At 44.1% G+C, this 17,133-nt stretch overlaps 1 protein-coding gene across 1 annotated transcript in view; it reads right to left on the bottom strand.

Annotated features, from left to right (window-relative positions):
- Window positions 1-1,181: 1,181 nt before the first annotated feature.
- The window catches only part of CERS1 (ceramide synthase 1), a gene marked incomplete at its 5' end in the record, with an annotated part of 35,878 nt that continues 19,926 nt past the window's right edge, over window positions 1,182-17,133 (bottom strand). Inside the window, 6 exons of the mRNA XM_083364454.1 lie at window positions 1,182-1,990; window positions 5,939-6,072; window positions 9,594-9,741; window positions 11,747-11,908; window positions 12,793-12,973; window positions 14,772-14,931. Of these exons, the coding sequence (XP_083220580.1) occupies window positions 1,948-1,990; window positions 5,939-6,072; window positions 9,594-9,741; window positions 11,747-11,908; window positions 12,793-12,973; window positions 14,772-14,931 (828 nt within the window). The 3' untranslated portion in view covers window positions 1,182-1,947. The remainder of the gene's footprint in view (window positions 1,991-5,938; window positions 6,073-9,593; window positions 9,742-11,746; window positions 11,909-12,792; window positions 12,974-14,771; window positions 14,932-17,133) is intronic.

Raw genomic sequence — 17,133 nt, 5'->3', positions numbered from 1 at the left:
TGCAGTCCTGTCTGGAAATGTTCCTCCAGGAACAGCCAGAAGAGGGTGGCCAGGGTCAGCCTCACTCGTTTGCCTTCTAGAAAATGGGCGGGATGAGAAAGGCAAATCTTGGCAGCTTTTTTTTAATGAATCGGCAAGGCCATTTTGTGAGGGGTCTATGACAATTCACCACGGCCAACTTGCTGCGGGACAAAAGTTACACTAATATCGAAGAAATGGTGGAATAGAATCATTAAAAGAAAGGATGGAAAAGGAGGCACAGAATGAAATGTGAATGGCAAAAAATTATTTTTTAATTTTTTAAAAAATAATTAAATAGAATTGTTAAATTGTTCCGCAGTGAGTGGATTATGGCAAGTTGTCCCATTCACTTTGTGAGAGCAGCCACAGCATGCTCCAAATGGTATTTCTCAACCTTGGCAACTTTAAGATGTGTGGACTTCATCTCCCAGATTTCCACAGCCAGTATGACTGGCTGTGGAATTCTGGGAGTTGAAGTCCACACATCTTAAAGTTGCTAAGTTTGAGAAACATTGCTCTAAACCTTCTGGATATAGTAGTTCATTATAAAAAAGTAGATTCTATCTAAGACTGGGATGTCCAGGGAGAAAAGTGCCAAAAATTACAAATGTCCACAATCATGCAATTGAAACCTGTTATATTATGGTTTGGATAAAATAATAAAAAAGGTGGTGGTGGTAGAACTTCAATCACATGATTATAGCCGCCCTGAGTTTTGTGACATATATCTTCCATCACCAGCACACATTTTTCCCTGTTTCTCCATCTTGGCAAGTTTAAAATGTGTGGACTTCAACTCCCAGAATTCCTCAGCCAGCATGGTTAAAAAACACAACCCAACCCAACATTTTAAATGGCACCAAGGAAAAATCACCCAGGAGTGAGATATCAGCTCTGCCTGCTTGCAGTTTCCTGTTCTCTCACATTCCAAGTTATCTCTCAATTTTGAGAGATAGACTGCCTCTGACAAGAGAGGAACCACTCTGCCTGAAATGAACGGTACTGATAAGAGGGGATTCTGGGAATCGGGGGTTGTCCAATGGAAGGACGGGCAAAACTGAAAGTAGACTGGTGCGTCACCCATCATGTAACTATAAATATTTCTATATTTTTTTTTAAAAAACCCTCTTTTCAAACACAATTCAGAAAACATCACCGTCTTGTGAATCCAAGCCTTATTTTATATACAACCTATCCAATACACAGGTTAGACAAAACACCATCACTGCCATTTTCCTCTTCCAACTGTAACCAAGGGCAGGGAAGCAAACAAACAAACATGGTTTAGAAAAGGGATGAAAGTGCCGCAGGGCATTGTGGGATACTCCTTTTCAAGCCCTATTTGCAAGGCTGAAAATTCATCGATTCGCACATGTGCTTTTCACTCTTCCACCATCGCTTTGGCCAGCTGGACATTCTGAAGGGTTTTCCCCCCCACTTATTTCCTCTTAACCAATTAGGAATCCTTAACCCATGGGGGGGGAACAGTTCTGCCTTTTAGGGGGCACCACAGAGAAGGCCCTGCTGGGAAGAAGCCACAGAAAACTATGACAGTTCCTCATCCCCTCCACCCTGGTGGGAGCTTTTCATACTACTAGGCGCTATTGAGCCACCAGAAGGGGGAAGCAGCTACTCTTGTGTGTGAATGCCCTGTTCCAACCTGACCGGGCCAAATGACGCATGGTGGGCCACCTCCTACTTCCAGCGCCATCACTGTTAATGGAAATTCAGCTTGAACTCCCCAACTCCAAGGGGCTTCAAAAAGAAAATGTGTAAAATGCTCCCCAATTAGCGCTTAGTTGTCAACTCCGGGCGGGAAAGTGTGGCAGCTCTGTAATTCTTCGGTTCACCCCTGAACAGGCTGGAGTTTGAATGAAGGGGTCCTGGCAGCTTCGGCTCTGCGCAAGTGTGGTCCCGCGAGTGCCTCTACAACCGCTTGTCTTTCACAACGCCATTCATCAGATGGTTTCTGCAGAGGAGAAACAAAGGGACAACTAGTGGGAACCCCCCCCCCCCAGCTTTTTCTATTCTGTTGGGCCACCAGACCATTGGCCTTGGGTGTGGCTATGCAGATGAGCGGGCGTGGCCCTGCACTCCCCTAATCCAAGCAGTCCTTGACTTACGACCACAGCTGAAACCAGAAAGTCAGTCACTAAGCAATGCAGTTGTTGAGTCATGCCTGATTTAATACCTTTTTCTGCCATCGTCCTAAAGCCAATTTGGCCTCTCCCACTGAGCTGTTTGTTGGAGGCCCCCTTGGAAAGTTGTATGTAGCAATAGCAATAGCACTTAGACTTATATACCGCTTCACAGTGTTTGCAGCCCTCTCTAAGCGGTTTACTGAGTCAGCTTATTGTCTCCCAGCAGTCTTCATTTTGCCAATTTCGGAAGGATGGAAGGCCGAAGTCGACCTTGAGCCGGTGATCACATGACTTTGGGATGCTCCAAATGTCGTAAGTACATGCCCATTGCCAAGTGCCTGAATTTTGATTATAGGACGACTGGAACACTCTGATGGTCGTAAGTGCAAGGAATGGTCATAAGTCACTTTTTTCAGTGCCATATTAATTTCAGTTGTTATATGAATGGTCATAAGTCGAGGACTACCTGTTAATGATGGCAGCTGGGACCAGGAACGCTATAAGTGAGGCAGAGATAAAACACAACCTCATACAACTGTGCTGCTTAGCGATGGCAGTTCCAGCACTTCACGCTGCTGTCCTTAAGCAAATTCCATGCCGTCGTTAAGCGCAACATCCTGTTGCCTGCTACCAGCTTCCCCACTGATTTTGCTTATTGGAAGCTGGCAGTTAAAAGTCTCAAATGGCAATCATGTGACCTCGGGGATGCTATGACTTAAATACATTTGAGGACTGATAGTAAGTCCCATTCATTCAGTGCCACTGTTAAGTCTGAACAGTCACTGAACAAGTGATTGTTAAGCAAGGACTCTCTGTAAGGACTTTATTCCCCAAAAGTGCTTCAGGCCCAGGACAGAAACTAAAACAGGCTTTATTAAATCTGAGATTTAATTACTAAATTAAATAAGTACTTGGCATATATTTTAAAATGCTCCCCCCCTTCTACCACCTCAGCCTCAATATTTTAGAAAGGCGTTTATTTAATCGAAACCTTGCAATAAGATGGTTTTAAAGAAACACATTTCAAATTGTAATGAAACCTTGAACTCATGGATTGCTGATGCTACACAGGACACTGTTTTCAATTTCCTTGCAGATGGCATTTAATGAATGATTATGAATAATGGACACCCCTTCCCCACTTATCTGCACAAGTAATCCTCAACTTCCTGACAGTTAGAACAATTAACCAGTGGAACAACCTGCCTGCAGAAGTTGTGGGTGCCCCCATCACTGGAGGTTTTTAAGAAGACACTGGACCGCCATTTGTCCGAAATCGTATAGGGTTTCCTACCTGAGCAGGGGGTTGGACTAGATGACCTCCAAGATCCCTTCCAACTTTATTATTATTGTTGTTACTACTACTACTACTTTGTAAAAGGTAAAGGTTGCCCCACACATGCATGCTAGTCGTTTCCAACTCTAGGGGCTGGTGCTCATCTCCGTTTCATAGCCGAAGAGCCAGCGCTTGTCCGAGGACGTCTCCGTGGTCATGTGGCCAGCATGAATAAGATGCCAAAGGCGCACGGAACGCTGTTACCTTCCCACCGTAGTGGTCCCTATTTTTCTACTTGCATTTTTACGTGCTTTCGAACTGCTAGGTTGGCAGAAGCTGGGACGAGTAACAGGCGCTCACTCTGTTACGCGGCACTCAGGATTCGACCCTCCAAACTGCCGACCTTCTGATCAACAAGCTCAGTGTCGTAACCCACTGAGCCACTGCGTCCCTACTTTACAACCATTCAGTGACCGCTGGAAATTAGAACAGCACTGAAAAGTGACTTACAACTGTTTTTCACACTCACAACTGTTGCAGCATCCCGATGGTCACAGGATCAAAATTCAGATGCTTGGCAACTGGCATTATGACGGCTGCAGTGTCCCTGGGGTCATGTGATCCCCTTTTGCAACCTTCTGACAAGCAAAGTCAATGGGGAATCCAGATTCACTAAACAACTATGTTACTGAGTTAACAACTGCACTGATTCACTTAACAATTGCGGCAAGAAAGGTTGTTAATGGGGGAAAACCCAATTTAGCAATGGAAATCTTGGGTTCACTTGTGGTCTTGAGTCGAGGGCTACCTATATATCGTAGCTGTACACGTGTATCCATAAATGTAAGTATATAACCGAGTATTTTTTAAAATGGAGATATATATTTATTTCTTACCATTGGTTGGAATGGGTGGATGAGATGTAGCTAATTTGCAATATGTTTAACAGCAGAAGGTTTATTAAATCTAGGAACTGGCGCTATTAGGAAAAGCAACTGATTTGTTGATGATACACCCCAACATCCATCAAACGGGTACCAACATAGAACTAAGCACCCACCTAGAGAGGACCAATCAAGAACTAAGGAGAAACTTCCTAACAGTGAGAACAATTAACCATTGGAACAGCTTGCCTCCAGAAGTCGTGGGCGCTCCATCACTGGAGGCTTTTAAGAGGAGAATGGACAGCCGTCTGTCTGAAATGGAATAGGGTCTCCTGCTTGAGCAGGGGGTTGGACTAGAAGACCTCCAGGGTCCCTTACAACTCTGTTATTGTTATTCTGGTCCCTTGGATGCAGAATCTCCCGCAGGCAGCAGACGGAGAGATAAGGGAAGGGCATTAGTAACATGAATGGAACAGAAGGGAAGTTCATAATTCATAAGGTCCATGCCTGAAATACATAAGGCCTCAATCCAAGGCATGTGCGGTGTATTTGGATCCTGAAATAGCTGTTGATGTACGTCAATTCTGCCTTTCAGGAAAAGCGTAAAGAGGGCTGAGTCTTTGGCTCCGAGTTACAGGCTTTCCACCATTTGGCATTTCTCCTACATGTGCTTAATCCTCTCTGTTGCCCAATTCTCCATTCCATTCTGCAAGTCTGTCTGTGGCTAGGTCACTCAGAGAGATTTCTGCTCATATTATTTTAGGCTTTCCTGCTTAGCCTAATAGACCCAATGACTGGTTTCCCCCAACTGCTTTTATTTACGGCAGAGCGAAATTGAATCTCTGGTTTTTAATTTTGAGGTTGCGCACGGTACTATTAAATTTTACCGTTTTGTTTTTTTAATTACTTTCTGAGTAAGAGATGCCGACAGCATTTGCTTCCCTCTTCACCTGCTCCATTATTTGCAGCAACTCTGTCACTAAAAAAACTTCGCAGGCTGTTTTCTATTAAGTGCCTGCCTGAGAAAGAGAAAGACAAAGGGCACTCGAAACTGATTCTATTCTTGGTCCTCCCTCCAAGAAGTTAAAAGCGTCAAATAAGATTGTGAAGTCCATTGCTCTTAAGTCAGTGTTTCTCAGCCTCAGCAACTTCAAAGCGATGTGGACTTCAATTCCCAGAATTCCCCAGACAGCCTTAAAGTTACAGAGGTTGAAAAACACTATCTTTCTCCCCCTCCCCCCTCAAAAAAAGGGACCTAAAGTATTGGAGGGAATCTGGGCAGAGCTAGATTGTAATTCGCAATGGAAGGGATGCTTTTTATGGAGCTTTATCAGTCTATATAGATTCACTCTTCCTCGCTATTTCTTCTTTCTGTGCAGAAAGAACCGTATTTGCAACTAAGTTTGGAGAACTTTTAGTTGTATTGAACCTGGGGTGTTGCTAAGGGCATTATCTGGAGGAACTGAGAAAGTACTGGCATTCCTGATATTAAGGACAGGATTCAAGTCGTAACTTAGCTGTTTCTGTATGCCACTCAGAAGCAACTGACTGGCCGTTGTTAGGAGGAGGAAACCGAGGGAAAAGAACAGAAACCCATCGCTTCTACACATCCTTACCCTTCCTTCCAAGAGTTGTGGAGATGAAGCTCCCTGCCTGTCTTCTTAGAGGTAGCATCAGCGTCATATTCCCGTACATCCTTCACCTCCTGCACTTCTCCCAGCAAAACCTTGGCCACAAAAAGGACGATGTACTGCCGAGAGGAGAAGGGGAGAACCAATCAGCTGGCTGGATCACAGATTTTCCCATCAGGCTTTTTGGCCTCTTACCTGCTTCAACAGCCTGCCGGATCAACTTAGCCTATGGGGATATCCACTCCCAGATTCAGATCTACATTCAATGGTACGGAGATTCTCTTAGCCTAGCCCAGGGGTAGGCAACCTTGGCTCTTTTATGAGACTCGTGGACTTCAACTCCCAGAATTCCTGAGCCAGCTACGCTGAGGGGAAAGGGAGAGGTTTCCAAGCTGAGCCATGCTGGCTCAGGAATTCTGGGAGTTGAAGTCCATGAGTCATAAAAGAGCCAAGGTTGCCTTCCTCTGGCCTAGCTAATTTCACAGGGCTGAAGCGAGGATAATGTGTGATCCGGAGAAAACTGGATCAAAGGCCAGACACATGTCAGGTTTCTTTCTCTGGGAACAGTAGTTCTATGTAAAACCATGTGAATTTAAAACAACTGACCGATGAAATAAAAACAGTATACTACAGGTAGCCCTCAACTTACAACAATTCTTTTAGTGACTAGTCAAAAGTTACAACGGCACTGAAAAAAAAGTGAGTTAGGACCATTTTTTTCACACTGACGACCGCTATAACATCCCCATGGTCACCTGAACAAAATTTGGATGCTTGGACACTGCTTCATATTTATGATGGTTGCAGTGTCCTGGGATTGTGTTGATCCCCTTTCGAGACCTTCTGACAAGCAAAGTCAAAGGGGAAGCCAGATGCACTTAACAACCAGGTTAACTTAACAAGTGCAGTGATTCACTTAACAACTGTGGCGAGGAAGGTCATAAAATGGGGCAAAAACTCACTTAACAACTGTCTCGCTTGGCAACAGAAATGGGCTCAATTGTGGCTGTAGGTCAAGGACTACCTGTAAAAGGCCCATGAAGAGCACAATTATATTTAATAGGACTACACCACGCACACAAAAGCACACACACAAGCTCTCTCTCAGGACCTTGGAAGCACGCCTTCTCTGTGGCAGTGCCTACCCTCTGGAAAAAGGTTCCCGCCAAAATCTGTGTCATTTAGAACAGCCAAAAAGCCATAAGTTCTTCACCCAGGCTGTAGAGCAGGGCGGGAAACTTATCTATTTCTTGTTAATTTTATAGTACTTTCTTGGTTCACTTCTGTAAGCCACCCCGAATCATTGAGAGTTGGGTAGCATACAAGTTAATAAATATTTTTTTTATTATTACTGGAGTTCAGCAGATGTGTAGGATCTCGGCCCCAAGAGGGGTAAAATGAATATAGAGTTTATAGCAGATATTCTCAATAGTGGTCCCAAAGTGCTGGAACAACTGGCTCCTAATGATGCACCTTGTGCTGGACCAGATTGTAGCTAGCTTAGGAATTAAGAACTGTGTTAGAGCATTTAGCATTTAAAGGGTTAACGCTCTTTGCTTAAGAGATGGCTTCTGGGAAATGTAGTCTAGTTGTTAGTTAGTCCTATATCTTAGCTAGTCAGTGGGAAGAGCCTCAAAGTTTATTACAGGACATCCTGGCTACTGTGCCAGGGTTTTTTGTCATCTCTGCATGAATCCTAGCCACGAGCTCCATATCAGCATGTAACATTTACACAGGATGGGGAAATCCATTATTCTTTTACCTATGCGATGGGTCAAGATTACAACCTGTATTCCAGAAGAACCTCTGCTGTAACCGTGAGTTATTGATTTGAGGATGCCTGAGAATAAAAGTAATTTGCATGATCTATCCACTGAGTTAATTTTTGCCTGTTTCACATGGAACCCAGCAACACTCTCTGCATGGGACAGGACACACCTGATTCCTTTGCTAATAACCTTCCACACAATGGATAAAATGATTATGTTTAGTTGAATTTTTGCATGTTTAGCAGTGACTTTTGTCTGGAAGTCTACTTTGCTGACCTGGATTTATCAATGCAGATAGCTTTGGATGTTATTGCATTTTCTGCTTGTAAATCACTCAGAATCTTTAGAAAGGAGAAGATGTATAAAGCCATGCATATCCCCTCCTTTATTTGAGGAATCAAATTAGTGTGTGTGTGTGTGTGTGTATTTATTTTTTCCTACAACAATCCCTCTGAAGTAGGCTGGACTGAGGCCCCAATTATCTCAGGAGCTTCCCTGGCTGAAGGGAGTTCAAACCTGAGTCTTCCCAATCTTAATCGGCACCTTCACCACTACAAGTAGTCCTCAACTTACAACAATTGAGCCATGGTTGTTAAGCAAATCACTACAGTTGTTAAGTGAATCATCCCAGCACTGACTTTGCTTGTCAGAAGCTCCCTAGGTGTTGTGATTCAGTGTCAGCCTGTGCTCCCAGCAGCTGAGTCTGATGAATCTGAGGAGGAGGAGGAGGGCTTTGGAGAGCCTTTGGTGTCAGAGGGAGGCTCTGATGCACTGCAGGACTCTCAGCCTGGCCCCTCCAGTCATGTTCCTCATGAGGCTCAGCTGTGTGAGTACGAGGTGTTGGACTCAGAAGAGTCACAGCTGAATCTGTTCAGAGACGCTAGAAGCAGAAGGCAATCCAGCAGAGCAGAGCAGAGCAGAGAAAATCAATGAGGCAACTCAGTGAGAGGAGGAGAAGGCAGTGAGAAGCCACGCCTTGGGACTGATAATAAAAGGGGAAGGTGTGGACGGGGCTGGTTGCTGAAGGCAACCATTTGGAGACATTCTAAGGGAATCCTGGTCTGTTCTTGCTAATCTGTTTGACTCGTGTTTGTTAACTCGTTTCATATTTTGAATCATTTATTGAAGGAAATATTCTGTTGCCTTTTTGTTTGAACTATAAATAAATTTGGGTTGGTTTTTTCAGCCTATTGATTGTTTAAAGGAAGAAGGGGTTGTCCCTGACACACAAACAGGGCCGGTCGTAGGCTGGAACAGAACACTAGGAAACATATAAGGAACGGTTGCTAGAATTGGGTATATCTAGTTTAATGAAGAGAAGGACGAGGGGGGACATAATAGCAGTGTTCCAATATCCCAGGCGCTGCCAGAAAGAAGAGTCAAGCTATTCTCCAAAGGACCTGAAGGCAGGAGAAGAAGCAATGGGTGGAAACTAGTCAAGGAGAGAAGCAACTAAGGAGAAATTACCTGACAGTGAGAACAATTAATCAGTGGAACTACCGGCCTCCAGAAGCTGTGAATGCTCCAACACTGGAAATTTTTAAGAAGAGAATGGACAGCCGTTTGTCTGAAATGGTATAGGCTTTTCTGCCTTAGCAGGGGGTTGGACTAGATGACTTCCAAGGTCCCTTCCAACAAGAACATCAATCACCATCACCACCATTACCACCACCATCATCATACCAAGCATCCTGGAATGTTGCAACAGTCATACATATGAGAACTGGTCGTAAGTCACTTTTTTAGTGCTGTTGTAACTTTGAATGGCCATTAAATGAATGGTAATAAGTCAGGGACTACCTGTACTTCACGTTGCTTGGAGCAGAGCTGGTAAATGCTGGACCAGCCACTGACAGGAGCCCTTTACTTACCAGGAACCAATAGATATTCATCAGCGTGAGGATAAACAGCAGCACGTTGAAGAAGAAGTAAAATGGGATATTGGGGACAGACTGGAGGCTGGTGTGGCAGGTCGCATAAAGCACCTTCAAGGGGAACCAGTACAAACGGAACCAGAACCTGGAAAAGGACAGCAGAGTAGCAGAAGCAAATTTAGACCAGGACGGGGACGTCTCTGCACACATGCCTGTTGCTAATTAAAATAAGCAATCTTGCAGGTAAAAGCCTGCCAAGGTGATAGGAGTCCAGGTTTTATTCGGTTAAAAGGCAAGAGGTGGATCAAACCTACATTGCATATGGTGGTTTGCCAAATTTAAGAAGAAAGCTGTAACATTCAGGCAGAGATTTAAACCAGGAGTGTCCAAACCTGAGCAACTTGAAGACTTGTGGACTTCAAGTCTCAGAAATTGCTAGCCAGTCATGCTGGCTAGGGAAATTCTGGGAGTTGAATTTCCACAAGCCTTCAAGTTGCCAAGGTTGGACACCCCTGATTTAAACCATAAAGAGGTTTTAATTTTGGAACAGGACTTAGGTTTTTCTCTGGCTACTATTTATTGAGAGGGGTCGTAGCTTGATCCAAGCGGCCAACGAGCTGAACTTGTGGAGTCAAGATTTCCTTACCTGACCTACCCCGAAGGGCTGACATCAATTATAAAAGCCTATTTTCCTTCATCTCCTTACTATAAAGGCAAAGGTAACAATTTCCCTTGCTCAGTGGTGTCCAATCCTAGGGAACGGTGCTCATCTGTTTCTTAGCCAAGAGAGCCAGTGTTGTCCGAAAATGCTTCTGTAGTTATGAAGTGCACTGAATACGGTTAACTTTTCACCGAACTGGTACCTATTTATCTACTTGCGTTTGCATGCTTTCAAACTGTTAGGTGGGCAGGAGCTGGGACCAGAGTGGGTGGTCACCCTGTTGCATGGCGCTCGGATCTTGAGCCTGGGCTGTCGACTTTCCAGCCCACAAGCCCACTTGTCTTAACCATAAAGCCATCACATCCCCTCCTTGCTGTATACCCCAGCAAATTCCCAGCTTCCTTCTCATGCATTCTCTATTTACTTGGCTTAATTAACGTTCTTGTTTCAACAACCGCTGTTGCATTGTCACGTCTGTGACTTTCTGCTCTATTCTTCTTCCCAAACATTCACAGGCAGGTTTGGGCTTTTGATGGAATTAAAGACTGGTGACAGTTGCAGCTACCAGAAAGCTTTTTCCTTAAGAGCAGTCTATCTTAAAAGGGGCAGAAGATGGGGCCACCATGCTCCACAGAAGAGTCAACAGCCAAATACAGGTAGTCCTTGACTTACAACCATTCATTTAGTGACCATTCAAAGTTACTATAGCACTGAAAAAAAATTGACCGATAACCGTTTTTCACGCTTACAACCATTGCGACATCCCCCTGGTAATAGGATCAAAATTCAGATGCTTGGCAACTGGCTCGTATTTATGACGGTTGCCGTGTCCCAGAGTCACATTATCATCTGCTGCGACCTTCTGACAAGCAGAAGTCAATGGGGAAGCCAGATTCACTTAACAACCGTGTTACTAAGTTAACAACTGGAGTGATTCACTTCAACAACTGTGGCAAGAAAGGGGGTAAAATGGGACAAAACTCACTTAATAACTCTCTTGCCGAGCAACAGAAAATTGGGGTTCAATTGTGGTCGTAAATCAAGGACTACCTGCAATAATTTATTTATTTATTTATTTACTATTGGGACTTATATGCCGCCCTATCTCCTGAAGGACTCAGGGCGGATAACAACAACAACGTACAATAAATACAGAAGTTAAAATAAAAATAAAAATTAAAGGCCCCTGTAGAATAAATAAAAATTAAAATTAAAGAGTTAAAAATTAAAAACATAATTAAAGTCCCTGTCAGTCCAGGTCAGCCAGGTGGAAAAGAGGCCACGGGGAAAGGACTGGAGATCTGGGGCCATTCGAAGCTCAGGGCTGGCACTCCCACAGAGAAGGCCCTCCCCCTGGGGGTCACCAGCCGACATTGTCTAGCCGACGGTACACTGAGGAGGGTACCACATATTCCACTCCAATTCCAGGCTGGGTCCCTGTAGATCTGAGGATCAGCCCTCAAATGAGGGCTGACAGAACCAGACTCACCAACTAAGGCTGAAGGAGACGCAGCCGGCATTAGAAATGGTGTCGTTTAAACGGTGGTAAACACCACCCCGGTACTTGAAGTAAACATTGAGTTTGGTAAACTCCAGCTGGATGTCACTAAAGTCATGAAGGAAGAGTACAAGAATCCCAACGTTGTGGAATCTGTGAGCAAGAGTAAAGCGTCATTATTATCCACGCAAAAGATCCAAGCATTTCAGTTCAGCTGGCCCTGGATGCGAGAGGCACGCTGTTTCTTTTCTTCCTCCAGCGATCCAGATAAAAATCATGTCAGCGCATCTTATTGGACAGGTTTTAAAAAGAACAATATAACTGTTGCAGTGTTGGTCATGCTAGAACTGGCCTCGGCAAATGGGAGTTTTGCATTAGAATACAGGTAGTCCTCGACTTACAACTGATTGGGTTTACTCTGCAAAAAACGCCCACTGAATACAATGAGTTTGCTTAATGACCCTGGTGTCTGCGTAACGACCACACAACATAAGGTCACGAAATTGAAAACACTGTGGGGTAACCTGCTTAATGACAAGCATGCCTTATGACTGTAATTCTGGGCTCAGTTAAGGTTATAAGTTGAGGACTATAGTCTGTCCTGGTTACAAAATGAGGGGATGCCCTACGTCCCTGGTGCAGTCACACCTGGGCAATTAATTGTCTTGATCTCCTCTGAGCTACAATCTTGTTTAAATAAAGGGGGGGCTGGAATTATCTCCCCTATACACGTAGTCCTTGACTTACAACCATTCGTTTAGTGATCATTCAAAGTTACAACAGTACTGGGGGGGGGAAACCGGACCTATGACCATTTTTTCCCCACATTTATGACGGTTGCAGCTTCCCCACGATCACGATCAAAATCCAGACATTTAGCAACAGGCTCATATTTTGGGAAAAATTTGGGCCTCACTTGTGGTTGTAAGTCGAGGTCTACCTGTACTGTGAACATCCTGTGACATCACCGAAGCTCAGCCAATGAAGACAGTCAGCTGGCAGCAGAGCAGCCAATGGATGAAAGCCTTGAGAATTACCTGAAAATATAGGAGAACACGATGAGTGTCAGGGTAACCACGTGGTGAATGAGCATGACGACTGAATCCTTGCGCCAGGCATCCATGTAAAGGGTGGCATAGATAGAATGGGCATAAAAGCCGCCTTGTATCAGGTAGGTGAGTGCAATATCCAAGGGCACCTCCATTCCCTTTTCCCAATCTGGAACACCGGGCAGAAAAAGAAGAAAAGGTGAGGTCCAGACAGCTGCAGCATCCAAAAAGTTCAGAATTACACAACAGAGCAAGGAGCTGAGCTGGCGCGATGGGTGTGAGCAGGCCCGACAGGCTGTCGTTCGACAGCAAAGTCTCCTGTCAGACAATTGCTTTGATCAGGACCAAACAAATAGTTTGCGAATGTAGGTACAGATAGTCCTCAACTTACGACCGATTTGCTGAGTGACCATTCGAAGTTAGGACGGACCTACCTTGGGGCTACTTACAACCTGGATTTGAAGTTCTAACTGTTGCCCCTCACTGAAGTCAGATGACCACACTTTGGTTTTGCTAAAAACCAGCATTTGCTTTTGATTTTTGGCAAAACTGTTGCTAATAGCGAACAATGTGGGTCGCTTAATGACCACTCCTGTCTAAATGACCACGGCAAAAAAGGTAGCAAAATCACATCAATCACAGTCCCGACTGACCCGTTCTACAACTGTGATGATCAGGCTCTGTTTACGGTCATAAGTCAGGGTCTACAGGTAGAAGCTTTTGAGCTTGTCAGACCAGCTAATCCATAAAAGCTGAGTCCAGCATTGTGGTCAAGAGGTCTGCAATTAAGATCTAGTGACAGGAGAGATGAAAATTACAAGAATTCAGTCATATTTTGGATTCTGGGGAGGAAAAAAAATCAATGGATGATGTCACTGTCTGAAAACATAAACCCACAGCTTTTTTAAAGGAAAAAAAACTATTTAAGACAACAACAGATCCCTTATTCACCTCAGAAATGTGTTAGATTTCTTTTTTATGACTTCAGGCAAAGCTTTCTTTACTATTACAATAAATAGTTATTTTAATTCATTATGCAAAGAAACTTATAGTAAGTAATAGGACTCTAGGGAGTATTAGCTTTTAAAATTGATGTCCACAAATTTATTACAGCATCAAACATACAGCATTGGTACTGAGATTATCTTCAGAAATGTCAATTTTATTAATTTGTTTATCAAACTTCTACATTAAATGAATAGTTTTTTCCTGAACAAAGGACATTTGGTTTCATTCCTTTCAGACTCACAGGCCACTTCCAAACTGTACTACAAATCCCATCCTCAACTAAGCAGCCTCATCTCACTGGAAACCTAACATTTCTAGAAGGCGACTCGTATAAAATCCTATATTAACCCTCCTTTGTCTACTCTTAAGCAAAAGAATGGCATTGCCAACTTTAAAAAAAAACACCTTTGTGAAATATTTATCTAATTTGTATCTCTGCAAATCTTTAGCAGTTTACAGTTAAAAAGAGACGGTTGGTTTTTTTTTTTAAAGAAATCAAGCACCTTGCCCTGGCAAAAACGTCACTTTAAAAATGTTTGACCTCCAAAGACTAAATTGCAAACTTTTTTTTTTTTAAAAAAAACACAATTATGTTTCTGCTTCAAAATCTTGCTGCAAAGCGCCTAAAATGAAAGAACTCTCCTGAAGCACGTCAGATGAAATACACAAGGTTTCTGAAGCTATCCTTCCAGATTCCTGGGTTACATTATACGGGGAGGCAGCACTAGGCTCATTTACCATGTAAATGAACCAACATCACATTTGCTAAATCAAGGATGTCCAACCTTGGAACTTTAAGACTCGTGGACTTCAATTCCCAGAATTCCCCAGCCAGCATGGCTGGCTGAGGAATTCTGGGAGTTGAAGTCCACAAGTCTTAAAGTTCCAAGGTTGGACATCCCTGCTCTAAATAAAAGCTTTCCCACCCACCCCCAATATGGCCACAATGCTTACCATACCATAAAAGACCGAAGGTGGATCATGGAAAAAGGGGTATCCAGCAAAGAAGAGCAAGTAAGTGCCATACAACCAGGAGATGCAATAGAAAGACAGTTTCCAGGCACTTTCAGGCATCTTAGCAGCATCCTTGGGGGGTAAGTGACACCACTCAGCGATGGGCTAAAAGAGAGAACAAGATCAGTGGGACCAGGTGATCTCTGATCTTCAACTCTTCATTTACAACTGGGGGCTCCCATTGGCTCCCACCTGAGAGAGCATTACACCTGTTGATATAGGTAAGTCCTCGAGGTCCGACCACAATTGAGCCCAAAATTTCTGTTGCTAAGCAAGACAGTTGCAAAGAGAGCTTTGCCCCATTTTACAACGCTGTTAAGTGAATCACGGCAAGTGCTAAGTTAGTCATGGGGCTGCCCTTGAGGACCACTCGGAGGCTTCAGCTGGTGCAGAATGCAGCCGCACGAGTTGTGTTGGGGGCCTCCCGATACTCCCATGTTACACCTCTGCTCCGTGAGCTGCATTGGCTTCCAGTTGCCCTCCGGGTGAGATTCAAGGTGCTGGTGATGACCTATAAAGCCCTAAATGGCATGGGTCCGGATTACTTACGGGAGCACCTGCTGCCAGCGTCAACTTTCCTTCGTCCAGTGCGCTCCCACAGAGAGGGCCTCCTCAGGGTGCCGCCGGTCAGAGAATGTCGACTGGCGACCCCCAGGGGGAGGGCGTTCTCTGTGGGCATGCCAGACCTTTGGAACCGCCTACCGGTTGAGCTCTGGATGGCTCCCGACCTTCGCTTCTTCTGCCGTGATCTGAAAACTTATTTATTTGAACAAGCCGGCCTGGTCTGATGGGTTGGGGTTTTTTAATATTGATTTTAATTAATTTTATTGTATCGGGCACAATATTTAATTTTTCTTAACTTTTGTATCTTGTATTTTTAATATATTTATTGCCCTGTACACCGCCCTAAGTCCTTCGGGAGAAGGGCGGTATATAAATCAAATTAATAATAATAATAATAATAATAATAATAATAATAATAATAATAATAATAATAATAGTAACACGGTTGTTAAGTGAATCTGGCTTCCCCATTGACTTCTGCTTGTCAGGAGGTTGCAGAAGGGGATCACATAAAACCAGGACACTGCAACCATCATAAATACATGCCGGTTGCCAGGCATCCGAATTCTGATCACATGACCATGCTCGTAAGTGCAAAAAACGGTTATGTGCCAGTTTTTTCAGTGACGTAACGTCAAACTGTTACTAAATCAATGGTTGTAAATCAAAGATTTCCTGCATATCGTAATAATAGCAAAGTCTACGGAGATTCTCAGTCACCCAGGTCACGGTTGTCCCAAAGGGGCTTTTTCAAGAGGCAACTGGATTTTCTTTGTTTTTCTTTGAAGACATTTCGCTTCTCCTCCAAGAAACTTCATCCAGGGCTGAAGCTCATCCAGAGTTGAAGAAACTTCTTGGATGAGAAGCAAAACATCTTCAAAGAAAAACAAGAAAGTCCAGTTGCCTCTTGAAAAAGCCCCTTTGGGACAATAGCAGTGGTAATAAAAGGAATTAATTGTTCCAATCGAAAAGAATCTCTAGATCAGGTTGAACTGTGGAATCCCCGGTGCTCTCACAGCTGTTTGCCTGCAGATGTTTCATTATCTAACTACAGGTAGTCCTCGACTTACAATCACAAGCGAGCCGAAAACGTATGTTGCTAAGTGAGACATTTGCTAAGTGAGTTTTGCCCCATTTTGTGAGCTCTCGTGCCAGAGTTGTTAAGTGAATCGCTGCAGTTAAGTTAGCAACCCGGTTGTTAAGTGAATCTGGCTTCCCCATTGACTTAGCTTGTCAGGTCACAAAAGGCAATCACATGACCGCTCCCACCCCCGGGGGGGGGGCACTGCAAACGTCATAAATACCAATCAGTTGCCAAGTGTCTGAATTTGGATCACGTGATCGTGGGGATGCTGCAAGGGTCGTGTCAAAAGTGGTAGTAAGTCGCTTTTTTCAGTGCCTTTGTAATTTTGAGCGGTCACTAAATGAACTGTTGTAAGTCGAGGACTACCTGTAAGTAGCGCCATCAGCTAACAACCAAGCTCAGAGAGCACCAGGGACTCCAGAGGAATAAATGCCTGTGCTGAATATAAGCAATGCATTCATGCAACAGTTGTTGTTAGCTGCGAAGTCGTGTCCGACCCATCGCGACCCCATGGACAACGTTCCTCCAGGCCTTCCTGTCCTCTACCATCTTCTGGAGTCCATTTAAGCTCACGCCTCCTGCTTCAGTGACTCCATCCAGCCACCTCATTCTCGGTCGTCCCCTTCTTCTCTTGCCCTCAATCTTTCCCAGCATTAGGC

Source organism: Vipera ursinii (assembly GCF_947247035.1).
Source record: "Vipera ursinii genome assembly, chromosome: 1".
Taxonomy (NCBI): Eukaryota; Metazoa; Chordata; class Lepidosauria; order Squamata; family Viperidae; genus Vipera; species Vipera ursinii.
The sequence above is the reverse complement of the archived record's forward strand: the minus strand, read 5'-3'. Positions and strand labels throughout refer to the sequence as shown.